At 38.7% G+C, this 17,639-nt stretch overlaps 1 protein-coding gene and 1 non-coding gene across 2 annotated transcripts; one reads left to right on the top strand and one right to left on the bottom strand.

Moving 5' to 3' along the window:
• Positions 1–672: 672 nt before the first annotated feature.
• On the bottom strand, positions 673–12,694 carry LOC129647439 (chorionic somatomammotropin hormone 2-like). Its single transcript, XM_055574531.1, has 5 exons — positions 12,640–12,694; positions 5,413–5,594; positions 3,436–3,543; positions 1,493–1,672; positions 673–864 (listed from the first exon to the last, which is right to left on the bottom strand). The coding sequence occupies exons 1-5, from the start codon at positions 12,692–12,694 to the stop codon at positions 673–675; spliced, it is 717 nt and encodes a 238-aa protein (XP_055430506.1).
• LOC129648008 (U6 spliceosomal RNA) lies at positions 7,874–7,978 on the top strand. The gene has a single exon (XR_008712615.1). It is a non-coding gene; the product is annotated as a U6 spliceosomal RNA (small nuclear RNA).
• Positions 12,695–17,639: the final 4,945 nt, after the last annotated feature.

Raw genomic sequence — 17,639 nt, 5'->3', positions numbered from 1 at the left:
ACACAGAGCTCCCGAGCCCTCTCCCGTGTGAGGATACAGTAAGAAGTATGTGACCAGAAAGGACCCTGCATGACCCCGCTGTGGAAATCCATTTCCATTGTTTTTAAGCCTGTGATATTTTGTTATAACATCCCAGAAGTATTAAGACAGCATCCTAACAATCTTTACACAGTTCAGTAAACCTCATGCTATTTACACAAAGTGCAAAGCACTTATCTTGTCTGGTGTAACACTGGTAGTTGGGTGAAAGTCGTGGCTGGCTTTCATAAAGAATCCTGAGAATTCAGTCTTCTTGGTAACATGACCAGAACCATGAACAATTGTCTAATTCTTTGATTCTAATAACTTGACCCAGAATCATTGGCTGTGATTCTTACGGAATCTCTTAATAGTCTTCTTTCTAATGCCAGCTTCTGCTATTTGTGACTAATTTTAATAGGAGCTTCATTCTGTCGATTGTAGGGGTGGATTTTCTTTTGATTTACTCTTAAATGAAGATAAGAAATGTTAACAAACTGCTCTCTTAGATTTTGACATCTCTAAAGCATCTGTGTTTATTTTTTAAGAGGAGATCCATTACAGAGCATGCATTAAAAAGCTGTAAATTTTAAGTAGCTCGCTATGGGATAGATGATTATGACCATCTCAGAGCTGGATAGGATGGATGTGGATTTAGCACTTTTCGCGGATTCGGCACGTCAGGATCTTGATGTACGTGTCAACTTTACCTGAATCCCTGCGCAGGCAGTGGAACAGGTTATAAAATTCAGAAAGACGCCTATCTTCATCGCTGGACGTCAGTGATGGGAGTCCTGACCAGCTACTGCGAGCCTCGTGTATCGTCTTCAAGGCTGAAACAATAATCTGAATACCCAAATGATAATGACTTCTTACGTCTTTTATTAGTATTTGCTTATCTTTTTTTCTTGTAATTATCAACTAAAGATTTGGGGAAGACATATGAATATAAAACTCTCTAGACATGGATTTTGGAGCCAGCCTATGCGAAAACTATTAGAAATCTAAAAAGTAGAAATGGAGCTCAAGTTTAGTTTTAACTTTCTCTTTTCTTCCTTCCCACTCTCATCCTTTGATTTGAGGAGGACAGAGAAAGCAGACAAGTGGAACTTCAATAGCAGATGTCCTGGGATACTTTAGAAAAATGCTGATCTTAGAAATTCTGTTCTCTAGTACTATTACTCTTGAAAACATTACAACCACCAGTGCCCAGGAAGAGGCAAGCTTTTGGTGGAATGTGTGCAATGCAGGGAAGGCTGCATGTGTCAAAAATTGCAGTGAAATTCTGATTCCTTTACAGTAGAATCTATCACTGTGAATGTCTAGGCTCCTGGTTTATGTAGTAGCCATCTAGAATATAGAAGTCATGAATCTTTTTCTTACAAAATGATATATTTCCAAACTCCTTATGCATTACAGTGGTCACTTCTTTCATTCATGAACAAAGCAAGAAAGCCCTCTGCAGGATGCTCACCTTCCTGAATTGACTCTCTATGAATGCCTGAAGTTTGTCTGACATGTTCTCAATCTCCATGGCACTTGATACAACCGCCTCTGACAGATTTTTCATATTCCGAAGCTTCGGGACTAGATGATACAGAGGATTATTCCAGGAGTACAGTAACACAAGTGTCCACTTACTAAGGTCTTCATTCTAAGCAACCAGAAGAAATGGTCTCATAAAAATAATCATAATTCAGTGGTTTTGGTACCGTGATCTTTGCTCAGAGCAGCTGACCTAAAAACCTTTTGGTTATTCCTATGTGCATGCAGAGATTTTTGAAGGTAGTAAAAGTTGCAAAAGGATAAAATGTAAGCTATTAGTTCACACTTTGCTGAATTTTTAAACATCTAGGTTATTTAGGAACTGATTCCTCTGATGTGTTCTAATTTATAACATGAAGAATTTTCCTTTTTCCTCTGAAATTTTACCACCACTCAGTGAGTTCTTTTGTGTTTGTATATTTGCCTGAGAGAATCTAAGCATTTACTCAAGTCAGTATGTGCTGCAGGGCCTGCCCCAGGAAAGAGGGATTCCTCCTGTGCCCACATCAGTGTCACCCAGTGATTCGTTCGTATTAATGAATCAGATGAGTCCTTCGTATTGATTTTTGATCAGTAATTTGTTTTATGATATTACAACAAAGAGACAATGAAGAAGACAAGACATTCCTAAACAGGCTTCTCTCCTCAGCTGATCTCAATACCAGCCCCCTGCTGATATCAGAAGAGTCTGTTTTGTTGACATGTGTCCAGGCAGAAAATGGCACAACGTTGTTTTTAGTTATAGCATCAGGGAGATTCACAATGGAGGGTTCCCCGCTAGTTCACTACTTGTAGCAGAATTGAGCCTGAAAATCCGAGGAGCTGAAGATCTCTAGTTAATATGCTTGATTTCTTTATAGCCATGTACTGTTTTACTGGTAAAGAACAGAGAACTGAATAGGATTAAATATAATAATGCACATAAAATGCTGAGTAAAATGTAACGCCATGTAGTAACTCTCAATAAACTTTAAATTTAAGCTTATTGAAAATCCCTCCTCTTCTTCCTCTTTGTCCTTTTTCCTTTACTTGTTCATCCTCATTATCAATGAGCTTAACAAGGGAAAAGAATGCTGGTATCATTAAGAAGGTTGTAGAGAGAGAAGATAGAATTTTAAGGGGGGATGCATGTGGAAATACTTTAAATAATGTTAAGAGAAGGATAATGCAGGAAATCAGAAAGGAGAGATTATAACGGTGAAAATTTGGAGTTGCCATAAATGATTGAGGCTTGATATGTAAACTGTGTTGTCCTTTGAACAGAGGCAATTGTTGCCGCCATGAGAAGCAAAGCAATGTTTTTTAGGCCATTGTGGGAGAGACTTACAAATTAAGAATAAATGGTGACAGAGGAGTCATTGAGAAGGACGAATGAAAGAGGTGTCAGAGAAGTAGAAGTAGAATCAGGAGAGCCTTGAAAGGCAGATGCAAGGGCTCAGGTGGTGCACTATAGGATTCCCAAGTAGGAGTCACTAGTAACAGGGAGTACTCAAAACTGGGGTGTGTTTCTTACGTATTCATGAATTTATATTTAAATATTGAATCTTATATTTTACACATGGAAGTTCCCATTCATTTCCTGTTTTCATACAGAATAATTGCTGCAATCCTGTGTCTAATGCATTGGTTGAACTAAAGTTGTCTGCATGGACAATTTATAGATCTGTTATTTATCTTGCTACTACAAATCTTTAGTCATCCCTTGATTTCACTCATGCTTCATCAGCTGCATAATATAGTTTCTCTTCTATTGCTTACGGTTCCTCCACCTTTTCCTGCATGTACAGTTACCATAAGCTCTAATAATCTGAAGTCTGGTAACCTACATACTGTCTCATTTGATCCGGTGAAAAACCCAGGTGAAAGACTCACATTCATCTGGTGTGCTTTATCTCTTTCTTCGGGAGCATGCAAGGAATTGGTGTGGCAGCTCTTGGTGGCATTGATATGGTACAGTTTGCCCTGGGCATATTTTTCTTTCTGAAAGTGATCAGGCAATTAGTTAGGGTTGTTGGGCATTCAGTAGATGAACCCATTACCAGAACACTAACATGTTTGATAGACGTGTATTTTTTTAACGGGGTGGGTGGGGGGGATCACAAAATTTGAAAGTCATTCTTTTCTTACTTTTCTATACATTGTCTCTATAAAAATGATTTTACATATAATTCTTCTAAGTTTAACCTTTTCCCTTCTCTTTTTTATTATCTTTTTTTTTAACTATTTGAACCAAATATAGTACATATGTACCAATATTTGGTACTTCCCAGGGGTCGGTAGTAGTAAAGAATATTTCTGCCAATGCAGGAGATATAACAAGACTCAGGTTTGATTCCTTGCAAAACTGTACATCAGCATACTCCAGTATTCTTGCCTGGCCAATTCTATGAACAGAAGAGCCTGTTCGGCTATGGTCAGTAGGGTTGCCAAGAGTTGGCTACAACTGAAGTGACTTAGAATGCATGCATGCACCTATATTTAACCATTTAATCTTTTGTTTACTTGGAAGAGTCAGAAAAGAAATGGACAGTCAAAATGGAGGATGAAAGAAAATCTAATGAGTAAAAAGAACCACGTGAATTTAATAGAAAACCTTAGCACCGCCTTTTATTAGCTGTCTGCTCTACTGTGTGCTCCTTGATTGACCTAAAAGAATTAACATACAACTTTCAAATGCCTTGCTCAGAAAGAGAATAATTGTTTCCAATTGTAAACACCCCTTCGATTGTAGCTGGAAACCTATTCACTGCAAATCTTAAAACAATAATTTGTAGCATTAAAAAAACTTCGAAGTATTTGTTTCTGTGACCAGGATTCAGCTTTGTTTAACATGTTCCATCCACCCAGTTCACTGCAGAGCAGTTCTCATTTATTGGCTATTTACTGTGAGCCTGGAGAAGAAAGCCCAGAGAGACACTGAAGGACCAGAAAATCAACACGCTTCCTTTCCCCCAGTCCCACCTGAAAGTGCTTTGTGTCAGGTAGTATTGTGGGCTGAATCTGTGTTCATCATGTGTTAGAGCCCTAATGCCAAAGTGCTGTGTTTTGAGAAGGGTTCTGACTTTTGGGGATCCCATGGTCTATAGCCCACCAGACTCCTCTGTCCATGGGATTTCTCAGGCAAGAATACTGGAGTGCTTGCCGTTCCAGTCTCCAGGGAATCTTCCAGACCCAGGGATAGAACCCAAGTCTCTCATATTGCAGACAGATTCTTTACCATCTGAGCCACCAGCGAAGCCCATTAAGGTCAAATGAGCTCTTAAGGTGGAACACTGATCCAATAGGTTTAGTGTCTTCATGAAGCGAAACAGCAGAGAATTCTCTCTGTATCTCTGTGTCTTTTCCTCTATCCTCTTCCCCAGCCCCCACCCTTTGTGAGGAGTCACAGAGAAGCCAGCCTGGGAAGAAACAGTTCTTACCAGAACCTCACCTTGCTGGTACACTGATCTGGGACTTCTAGCCCCCAGAACTGTGAGGAAATAAATTTCTGTTGTTTATTCCACTGAGTTTATTGTATTATCTTATGACATTCCTAGCTGATAAATACAAAATCATTTATTTTGGAAATTTAAAAAAGAAAATGAATGAAAGGAAGTTGAAAAAGTTATTGCACTTCTTAGGAATCTTTGAGATTTCACAAAACTGATCCTTTCTTCTATTTCAACATCTTATGAACTGACGGCTTCTTTGACCTAGAGAGTGTGTTATGGCAGCCTTCTTGTTTAAAGGATAGTATAGCCCTGTCACTTAAGAGAAGTTTCCTTCTGGGAGCCTGGCGGGCTACAGTCCACAGGGTCACAAGAGTCCGACACGATTTAGCAACTAAACCACCACCACCATAGTACTTACAAACTCACTGAACATTATTGCGGAAAGGTTATGGAATTCGTGGGAGAGCCAGGCGGCATCGATAAACAAGTCTGTAAGGGATTTCCGTAAGGAAACAAATGCGTCAGGACCGCAGGACGGGCATGAGTTGCCTTGGCACAGGTGCAGATTAGACACGACCAGCAGCAGCAGAAGGCAGGACCCTGTTTAAATAAAAACATGAGCCATTCTGAGATGATCTAGTCACCTGAGGTTATCAAATCCATCCTGTGGAGGGAAGCCTTTTCTTTCGCTGTTGCTCTGATCAGGAGTTCTTACTGTAGAAGCTGGGGTGGGGAAGAAGGAGCACCTTCTGTGTAAATTTAGATGGATGATGATATTTGCACAGATAGAGAGTTGGAGAAGTAAGTTACTCCATGTATTTTTGAATTGCTCCCAGAAGTACTTCTGTGCTCTGCAAACATTTAGAACTTAATTCTGAGCCAGTGTTTAGGCCATTCTTTTAAGATAGTTTAATGTTGGGACTCGGCAGACTCTAAGCAGCGAGGCCCTCTAGGAGTTTGCGATTTTTTTACTCTACATCGACTAATGCTTGAAATTTAGACACTGAAATGACAAGAAAAGTCCAGTCGATCTGTGTGGTTTACCATCACACTGGGGTAAGCGTAAACACGTGACTGACTGATCACTACTCTTGAGTACAGAGAGAATACAAAGAGAATTAGGATACTGTATCTTGGATCTGCTCACTCACCTTAGTAACCCCATGCATGTCTCTGATACTTTCACAAAAGCTTTAAAACATCTTAAAATTTGTGTTTCACGGGAACCCTGTGAGATAACCTTAATCTTCACTATGATCATCAAGTTATGGTAATGAAGATGCAATGACTTAAAGAGGGCAAGTAATTTTCCCCAGGTCCCATTATTAGCAGATGCAGGTGACTGGGCACCAGCACACTCATCTGTCCACCTCCTGATGTCACATCACACATGCCTGTGGCCCTCGGTCTGCATGTGTGTAACCAGGACCACATCAGGAGCTGTGATGACTCCACTTAAAGAGAAATATATTTTGTCTTTGGCTGCAAAACAGCAGTGACCCTAGAACATTGGTTTTATCCGCTTGTTCTGCTCTGTCTATAACACTCACTGTTAAAGTCTTTGACAATTATCAGTGTGGGGGCCTGGTTCTCTTGGCTAGCCTTTCTTCTTGGCACCTTGCAGCTCTTCTACTCTTATCCATGTTTATTCTTCTCATTACGTTTGTTTCTTCGAGAAAATAGCAAATAAATCTCCAAATGGTAACACAAGATTACCTGGTCACCACCCAAGACAACGTCATCGGCTCTGCAAACAAGGCCTGCCTCTTCCTGACTTTGACTTTTTAGGGACAAATTTACGTGTCTGGTCAGGAGTACATCCTGACAACCCATGGGGCTTAGTTTTTGAACCATCTCCAAACATCCCCTCTTTGACAGTAGAACTAGACCTTCCTGCTTCCATGATGTATTGTAATATTTCAGAAATTATTCCTGGCCCTACCTTTGGCCAACAGAAGCATAAGTCATAGACTCTTGCAAGCATGATTTTAATATTACTTTTCCTGTCTGACCTTTATAATTAAGCAGAATTTAAGACTGAAGTGAGCAAGAATTGAGTTTGGACAAGAGAACTGATAAAATAGAGATTTTATGCTCCTGAATGAGATCTGAACATGATTCTTTTTCCAATTAACCAGAAGAGTGATAATTTAATTAAGGATAAGATATCAGCATTTACTAGGTTTTCTCTGCTCTTAGTTTAAATGGGCATGGTATCTAAGAATAAAATGTTGTTTAAAATTAGGTGATGAAAATAAAAGAAGTGGTCCTCAAAAAGGAGACATATAAGTTGGAGAAATTTGGGACTATCTCTCTCATCAACTAAAGAGCTTATTGTGACAGGCAACGAAAATAATAGCTTATATAACAGAAATGTATTTGTGTGCATCTATTTCTGTGCATGTATACATGTACTATGCATAAATATATGCTAAATTCCTTCATGAAACTTTGGACCTTATAAAATTCGATTTTATAAGAGGTGGTAAATATAGCAGAATACCCTAATTCCTAATGTAATTGATCATCTATTGGTAGATGACTAACTATATAATTTTTTTTCTGTTAAATTGTTTTTTTAAATATTTTATCTCAAATACTTATTCTTTTATTTTAAATTTAAATTTATTTATTTTAATTGGAGGCTAATTACTTTACAATATTGTATTGGTTCTACCACACATCAACATGAATCCGCCACAGGTGTACACGTGTTCCCCATCCTGAACCCCCCTCCCACCTCCCTCCCTGTACCATCCCTCCGGGTCATCCCAGTGCACCAGCCCCACGGATCCTGTATCGAACCAGGACTGGTGATTCTTTTCCTATATGATATTCTACATGTTTCCATGACATTCCCCCAATTGCTATTCGTGTGTTTGCTTTCATAGCGCATATATTAAAAAATTGGAATAATAATGAGAAGATTAGCATGACCCCTGCCCAAGGATGACACACAAATTTGTGAAGCCTTCCATATTTTTCTGTAACAACTTTGAGGGGTGGGACGGGAAGGATGGTGGCAAGGAGGTTCAAGAGCGGGGGACATAGGTATACCTATGGCTGATTCATGCTGATGTTTGGCCGAAACCAGTACAGTATTGTAAAGCAATTCCCCTTCACATAAACATCAAGAAATTCAATTATAAAAACTATTATTGGGGATCATATAACAGGTTCAGATATCCATTGTATGACTAAAGAGGATCTGACTCTAAACTGATGATGTCAATTATCATTGGTTAGTGATTCATTAACTTTATAGTTGAATGAGAAAAGTAAACTAAAAAATACTATTGTCTGTGATTCAGTGCATAGCAAGCTATAATCTTTGTCTGTGTTTGCTTTTAGGTGGTATAGTGCCCAAACTTTGAAACTGAGGCTGTTCCCAGAAGCGCACAGTCGTGAGTCCTGCCCAGGGTTTTGGTTCCAGATGCTGGAGGCTTCTGTTCACTGGTCACTAAGGCCGAAATTTTCTCTGCTGAGCATTCTCGGGGTCTATCATGTGCACAAGGCTTTATATTTTGGTTTTCTAATTTGATTCTCTTATTCTTTTGATCAGACTACCAAGTCCCTTTACGATTTATTTTCAGACCCTTTTGTGCTTTGATCTCTGATGGTCACAGTGTATTTGCTTCCATGTCTACCTTTCTGAGTAGTTTTCAGCATCTACATAAACCCTACCCTATTCTCTTACTGTCTGGATTTTGGCGTTTAGCATCAGCATATTTTTATGAACTTCACTTTCCTTCTGGTGCAGTTTCTGGTACACAGTTTAAGCTGGTTGGCTCACATCTGGCTTGTCTGTTTTGTCCCCGAACAATTAGAGAACTCTGCTTTCTTTCTCGGCAATAGTGCACTTCATTTTGATACCATTGCTAATTCTCTGTGATTTCCCTTCCTGCCTCATAAGCTTTGTCTTTCTCAATCTACTGTACCCTGAGCACTATGTGCTGTATGTTGTTATTACTATTTTAAATCAATATCCACTAGTATAGCAGAGAATTAAAGGCAATAAAATTCCAATAGTATTAGTAATAATACATTCCCCAAAAATATAATCCAGTAATGCTCCCAGTTATAAATGACTTTCTATGCATGTATTATTGAGGTCCCCTACTCATTTTTCCATTCTAGGTGTTTCAATTTTGAAATAGAATGTAGAAAACAATGGAGTGGAAAATTCTGAAAATCACCTTAGATTTTAGATGCCTCAAGATTAAGTACCTAATTATTAGTTTGTTATAGTTAATAAGGCTATTCTGAGCACATATAGCTCAGTGTTCAGTGATTGCTATTGGATAAAGGATGTATCCTGTGAACTGCATCACCAAACAGATGACTGGAGATAAAGAAAACAATGCCAGGAAAACACAGGCTTTTGTTCTGGAAGGAAAAACTTACAGGGTCTGTCATCTACAGTCTACTCTTCAGATTTTTCAAAACACTTACTCTTCCTTTGCTCATTTAATAATTTGGGTTGTTTGATTTCTTTTCATACTGAATTGCATAAGTCTCTTATATATATTTGGATATGATGCCCTTAGCAAATATATGATTTGCAATTTTTTTTTCATTCCATAGGTTGTCATTTCATTTTATGGATGGCTTCTTTTACTATGCAGAAGGTTTTGAGTTTGATGTGGTCTCACTAGTTTATTTTTGCAATTCTTGCCTTTGCTTTTGATGACTGAGTTGTCTGAGCTGCTTGTATTTTGGAAAGCAATCCTTTATCAGTTGCTTTATTTGCTATTATCTTCTTCCATTCTTACCAAAAGACTCAGACTGGCTGAATGGATACAAAAACAAGACCCATATATATGCTGTCTACAAGAGACCCACTTCAGTCCTAGAGACACATACAGACTGAAAGTGAGTGGATGGAAAAAGATATTCCATGCAAATGGAAATCAAAAGAAAGCCAGATTTGCAATTCTTGCATCAGAAAAAATAAACCTTAAAATCAAAACTATTATAAGTGATTAAGAAGGACAGTACCAAATGATCAAGGGATCAGTCCAAGAAAAAGACATAACAATTTTAACTATTTTTGTACCCTACATAAGTGCACCTCAATACATAAGGTAAACATTAACTGACAAAAAAGGAGAAATTGACTGTGCAACAATAATAGTTGGCATGATAACACCACACCTATACACGTGGACAGATCATCAGAACAGAAAGTTAATAAGGAAACATGGCGGATTCATTTTGATATTTGGCAAAACTAATACAATTATGTAAAGTTTAAAAATAAAATAAAATTTAAAAAAAGCTTATTCATTGAAAGATGATATTTTTTCCTGATTAATAATTAATAAACAAAGGAATCAACAATTTAAAAAAAAAAAGGAAATATAAGCCTAAAAGAAAATATTAGAGCAAACAGACCTAAGTGATATCTTCAGCACATTCCACCCAAACGCAGAAGAGTACACTTTCTTCTCAAGTGCACATGGAACATTCTCCTCATTTGGGTCCTAAATCAAACCTCAATAAATTTAAGGAAATTGAATTGTATCAAGAATTTTCTCTGACCACAACACTATGATACTGCTACTGCTACTGCTGCTAAGTCGCTTCAGTTGTGTCTGACTCTGTGCAAGCCCATAGACGCAGCCCACCAGGCTCCCCCGTCCCTGGGATTCTCCAGGCAAGAACACTGGAGTGGGTTGCCATTTCCTTCTCCAATACATGAAAGTGCAAAATGAAAGTGAAATCATTCAGTTGTGTCTGACTCTTTGCGACACCATGGACTGTAGCCTACCAGGTCCCACATCCATGGGATTTTCAAGGCAAGAGCACTATGATATGAGATATCAATTATAGGAAAAAAAAAAACTTTAAAGAACACAAACACATGGTGATTAAACACCACATTTCTAAATAATGAACAGTTTACTGAGGAAATAAGGGAAATCACAACATTCCTAGAAACAAAGAACAATGAAAACATGATGATCAGAAACCTAGAGGATGCAACAAAAGCAGTTCTAAGAGGGAAGTTTATAGAAATACAAATCCTACCTCAAGAAACACATTGAATAGATGACCTAACTTTACGTATCTTTAACTCTTTTTAAATTTCTCTTATCAGTGTCTTAAAGGTTTTGCTTAAAATCTTTCAACACCTTGCTTGTTTATTTCTAAGTCTTTTATCTTTTTTTGATGCAACAGCAAATGGGATTGTTTGCTTATTCCACTTTCTGATAGCTTGTTGATATATAGGTAGACAACTGAGTTTCGTATATTGGAATATAGTAAACATAATGTATGCTCCATCTTGAAAGAATAGACATTTTTCCACAAATAAGACATATAGATGATCAAGAGGTATATGACAAGATGCTCAGTATCACTAGTAATCAAAAGAAATGCAGATCAAAAGCACAAAGGATATCTCCTCATACCTGTTTGAAAGGCTAGTACCAAAAATGTAAGAAATGACAAATATTCTTGAGGATGAGGAGAAAAAGGAGTGCTTATGCACTGTTGGTAGGGATGTATACTGGTGCAACTCCCACAGAAACATATTGTGGAGGTTATTCAAGAAATTTAAAAGAGAACATTTATGTGATCCATTATCCCACTTCTGGATATATAGTCAAAGGAAATGAAATCATTGTCTCAAAGAGAGATCTGTATTCTCATGTTCATTGCAGCATTATTCACAGTAGCCTTGTTATAGAAACAAAATTATTTCAACAGGTGAATGGATTAAAACAATGTGATGTGACATATATAGGTAAATATTATTTAGCCATTAGAATTAGAAAGAAATCATTCCCTTTGTGGCAACATGGATGAAACTGGAGGGCATTACACTAAGTAAAATAAGTCACAGAAAGACAAATACCATAGGATCTCAACTATAAGGACTTTCAAAAAACAAAGGGAACTCAGAGTAGAAAAATGATTGCCAAAGACTGGAGAATAGGAAAACTGGGAGAGTTTTTTAAAAGTTGCATATTTTCATGTATAAAAAATTAATAAGGTGAGGATCTAAGTTTGAGCTTCATGATCTAATCATGAGACTGAACAAGCTCTGGGAGTCGGGATATACAGGGAAGCCTGGCATGCTACAGTCCCTGGGGTCGCACAGAGTTGGACACGACTGAATGACTGACTGAACTGAAGAGTGGAACTTACCTGTGTTCTCCTCAAAAATCAAAAGTTAAATATGTGTGGTGATGGCAATGTTACTTAATAGAAAGGGAAACTCTTTCTAATCCATGCACAAATGGGGGTGGACAAGATGATGGAGGTGTAGGTGGAAGTGGGGTACACCTCTCTCCACCGATGCATCAAGAACGTCTAAAGATGCAGCAGTTCTCACAGAAGACCAGGTGAATACTGGCAGGACTCCCTGACTACTGAGAAGGCATATCCGGATCCATACAGAACTTGGTAAGACAAAGGAAAGAAGGGACAAGGAGGAAGGGGAAAGAAGGAGGAGAGCAAGTGGGACCAGCCTGCACCTGTGGGAGAGGGAGCTGAAGCTCAGGGGAGAGAGCCCCACATCCATGGCCATCCACTGGGATGGGGGAGGCATTTGAAGCTGTTGGGGAGTGAACTAACTACTCTGTGACAGTCTGAACAGAATGAGAACCACATAGACAAGCCATTCTGGAGCCTTTCATACCTTGGACAGAGTTGTAAGTCCAATGGTGTCCATGGAAGTTGGGAGCTGGAGCCATGGGGTTTGAGGAATGATCCCAGGCTGAGGACTCCTGTTGACTGTGGGGAGTCAGCCTGATGGGATGGGGTGGAGGAAATGTGCTGCATGGAATGCTTTAAGGAAAGCCATGAGGCCATAAAAGTAGGGTTATACCGCCTGTGGAGTAGTGCTGTCTTACTCCATGCTGGTACCTGTAGGTTGAGCAATAGAAAAAGACTTCAGTGAGGGTGGTCCTTGAGTGCCTGATGCACTAATCAATGGAGAATTTTGTCTATATACCCCACCCTACACTATTCTCTGTCTAAATTTTAGGCTTTAGCATTGTAATGTTTTTATGAACTTAAATTTCTTCTGGTAGACTTTCTGGTTTACAAATTAAGCTAATACCTGACAGCTGTCATGATCTTGGTGTTTCAGGAAACTCTGAGAACCTTCGTTCCTCTCAAGGCAATACTGCCCTTTACTTTACTACCATTGCTGACTTCCCATACTTTCACTTCTTGCCTAATATATTCTATCTCTTTCTCTATTTGCTATAACTTTAGTAGTATGTGTCCCTGTGTTTCAATTAATATTTATAATAAATTATTAATGGATGCAGTAGAGAACCAAAAGGACTATAGTTACAACAGTAGTAATAAATTACCCCCAAATTATAATCCATTAATGCTCCCATTTAAAACTGATTTTCTATCTATATATTATTGAGGTCTCTTAACTCATTTTCCTTACTAGGTGGCTCAATTTTGAAATGAAATATAGAAAACAATGTAGTGGTAAACTGGAAAAACCTTCCTTTTGATATGCTTCATTAGTAAGGATTCAAATATTATGATATTTTTTCCCAGTGGTGCTGTTCTTAGTACATATTATAGCTCACTGTGGGGTGATTGCTATTGACTGAAGAATGTACACATTGAATTGAAATTGTCAAATAGGTGAGTGGAGATGAAGAAAGTAATGCCAGGAAGGCACAGGTTTTTATTGTTCTAGAAGGAAAACCTTACTGTGTCTCTCATCTACAGTCTAATCTTCAAATTTATTGAAAGTCTTATTATTCTTATGCTCCACTAAAAATTTGGATTATTTGTGTTTTTCTGCCCTTGAGTTGTATGTCTCATATATTTTTGGATATTAAGCCCTTATCAAATATATGATTTGGAATATCTTCTGTCAATCTGTAAATTGCCATTTGATTTTCTTGATGTTCCTTTCATTACAGTCTGATGTGGTTCCACTTGTTTATTTTGGCAGTTGTTGCCTTTGCTTTTGGTGTGAAACCCAAATACTCATTGCAAACACGGATCGAAAGAAGATTACCTAAATGTCTTCTTCTAAGAGTTTAATTGCTTAAAGTCTTATGTTCTAATTTTTAATCCATTTTTATGCACGGTAAAGACAGGGGTACAGTACCATTTTTTCACTGGACTATCCAGTCTCCCCAGTGCCATTTTTGACAATTTTGTCCTTTCCCCACTGGATAGTCTTAGCTCCATTTTCATAAGCTAATCAACAATATATGTATGTGTTTCTTTCTGGCTTCGCTATTCTGCTCTGTTGATCTATGTGTCTATTTTCATGCCAGAAGCAAAGCATTCTGTTTTGATTACTATATCTTTCTAATACAATTTGAAATCAGCAACCCTAGGCTTGAACTTTGTTCTTCTTTCTCAAGAAAACTTTTATCTTTCAGATCAGATCAGATCAGTCATTCAGTCGTGTCCGACTCTTTGCGACCCCATGAATCACAGCACGCCAGGCCTCCCTGTCCATTACCAACTCCCGGAGTTCACTCAGACTCACGTCCATCTAGTCAGTGATGCCATCCAGCCATCTCATCCTCTGTCGTCCCCTTCTCCTCCTGCCCCCAATCCCTCCCAGCCTCAGAGTCTGTTCCAATGAGTCAACTCTTCGCATGAGGTGGCCAAAGTACTGGAGTTTCAGCTTTAGCATCATTCCTTCCAAACAAATGCCAGGGCTGATCTCCTTCAGAATGGACTGGTTGGATCTCCTTGCAGTCCAAGGGACTCTCAAGAGTCTTCTCCAACACCACAGTTCAAAAGCATCAATTCTTCGGTGCTCAGCCTTCTTCACAGTCCAACTTTCACATCCATACATGACCATAGGAAAAACCATAGCCTTGACTAGACGAACCTTTGTTGGTAAAGTAATGTCTCTGCTTTTGAATATGCTATCTAGGTTGGTCATAACTTTCCTTCCAAGGACTAAGCGTCTTTTAATTTCATGGCTGCAGTCACCATCTGTAGTGATTTAATACAACAGAATAGACCAAGAAGAGATGGAAAAAGTACACAGAAGAACTATACAAAAAAATCTTAATGATCCAGATAATCACAATGGTGTAGTTTCTCACTCAGAGCCAGAAATCCTGGAATGTGAACTCCAGTGGGTCATAAAAAGCACTGCTGCCAACAAAGCTAGTGGAGGTGATAGAATTCCAACAAAGCTATTTAAAATCCTGAAAGATGGTGCTATTAAAGTGTTTCACTTAATATGTCAGAAAATTTGGAAGAGCCAGCAGTGACCAGAGGACTGGAAAAAGTCAATCCTCATTCTAGTTCCCAAGAAGGACATTGTTAAAGAATTTTCAAGCCACTGAACAGGTGCACTCATCTCCAATGCTAGTAAGGTTATGCTCAAAATCTTCCAGGCTAGGCTTCAGCATTATGTGAACCTAGAACTTCCAGATGTTCAAGCTGGGTTTAGAAAAGGGAGATGAACCAGAGATCAAATTGGCAACATTTGCTGGAACATAGAGAAAGCAAGGGAATTCCAGAAAATCGTCTGCTTCATTGATCTCACTGAACAGTGTGGATCACAACAAAGTGGAAAATTATTAATGAGATGGGAATACCAGACGAACCTTACCTGTCTTCTGAGAAACTTGTATGCAGTTCAAAAAGCAAGAGTTAGAAGCAGAAAAGGAAAAATAAACTGGTTCAAAATTGGTGAAGGAGTCCGTCAAGGCTGAATATTGTCACCCTGCTGATTTATCTTATATGCAGAGCATGTCATGCGAAATGCTGGACTGGATGAGTCCTAAAGGCTGGACTCGAGATTGCTGGGAGAAATATCACAACCTCAGATTTGTGAATGATACAACATTAAAAGCAGAAAGTAAGAGGAACTAAAGAGCCTCTGATGAGGGTGAAAGAGGAGAGTGAAAAAGCTGGCTTAAAACTCAATATCAAAAGAGCTAAGATCATGGCATCTGGTCCCATCACTTACATGCAAATAGAAGGGGAAAAGGTGGAAGCAGCGACAGACTTCCGCTTCCTGGGCTCTGAAATCACTGTGGATGGTGACTGCAGCCACGAAATTAGAAGACGATTGCTTCTTGGCAGGAAAGCTCTGACAAACCTAGTCAGTATGTTAAAAGTAAAAACATAACTTTGCCGACAGAGGTCTGTATAGTCAAGGCTAGGCTCTTTCCATTAGTCATGTACACATGTAAGAGCTGGACAGACAATAAAGAAGACAGAGTGCTGAAGAACTGATGTTTTCGAACTGTGCTTGTGTAGAACACTCTTGAGAGTCCCTGGGGCACGAAGGAGTTCAAAACCAGTCAACCTAAAAGGAAATCAACCCCATATACTCTTCAGAAGGACTGATGCTGAAGCTGAAGCTCCAATACATTGGCCACCTAATGTGAATAGCTGACTCATTGGATAAGACCCTAATGCTGGGAAAGATTGAAGGCAGAAGAAAAAGAGGCTGACAGAATATGAGAATTGGTTGAATGGCATCACCAATTCAAAGGGCATGGACTTGGGCAAATTCTAGGAGATGGTAAGGGACAGGGAAATCTGGCACGCTGCAGTATGGCGTCAGTAAGAATCAGACATGACCTGGGAACCGAACAACTACAACAGTTTTATACAAGTTGCAGAATTTTTTTTTCTGTTTTGTGAAAAATGCCTTGGTAAGTTGAAAGAGACTGCAGAGAACCTGTAGATAGCTGTGGGTAGAATGGATGTATTAACAATATTAATTCTTCCAGTCAATAAATATGAAATATGCTCCTTTTATCTGTTTTAAACATTTCCTTCATGAGTGTTGAATGTTTCATACATAGATCTTTCAACACCTTGCTTTAATTTATTTAAGTATTTTATTTTTTAATGCAATTGTAAATGTGATTATTTGTATTTCTGTAATGTGTTTTGGTGTGTGGATAGGTAACTGAGTTTTATATATTCAAATACAGTATACAAAATGCATGCTATTTTTTCCAGAATAGACAATTTTTCCCCTAAATAAAACAATTTTTTATCTGGGCAGTTTTTTATCTGTATCTTTCAAAACTCTGCAATCCCCTGGGTATATACTGGGAGAAATCTATAATTCCTTAGTCCTTGGATTCGTATCAGCACCACAGAGCATTCAGTATGGATGAGGCTTTGGGTTACCTTAGACAAGTCAGTCTCCTCGTTGGGTGCCATGGTCTAATGCTTGTGTTCTCCCAAGATTCATATGTTGAAACCCTAATCCCCAAAGTGACGATTTTAGATGGTGGGACCATTGGAAAATAATTAGGTCATGAGTTCATAACCCACATGAAGGCAGAGCCCACATGAATGGGATTAGGGCTCTTGTGAAAGCCCTAGTTCACTGTATGCTGTGAGAGCAGCATCAAAAATTCATTGAAATTTTATTCTGCACAAATAAAAGTGTTTCATTGAGCAATAACAAACGCCTGCTGGATGCAAAGAATGGACAGCAGTGAAGAGCACACATGTGGACTTTATGAATTAGGACTTAAATTTTAACAGAAAAACAGAATGAGGTGAATTTCAAAGTTAAATGTTGCGCCACAACTGGGACACGTGTCAAGAGGGAAAAGCACAGAATGCCCTATGTCCTCATAACAAGGAGACCTGAGTTGTGTCAGAGTCAGGAAACGCTGTTTGGAGGAACTGGTTTTTACTGAGATCTGAAAGATG

Source organism: Bubalus kerabau, chromosome 3, assembly GCF_029407905.1.
Source record: "Bubalus kerabau isolate K-KA32 ecotype Philippines breed swamp buffalo chromosome 3, PCC_UOA_SB_1v2, whole genome shotgun sequence".
Lineage (NCBI taxonomy): Eukaryota > Metazoa > Chordata > Mammalia > Artiodactyla > Bovidae > Bubalus > Bubalus kerabau.
Note: the sequence above shows the minus strand (reverse complement) of the source record. Positions and strands in the feature narration are given on the sequence as shown.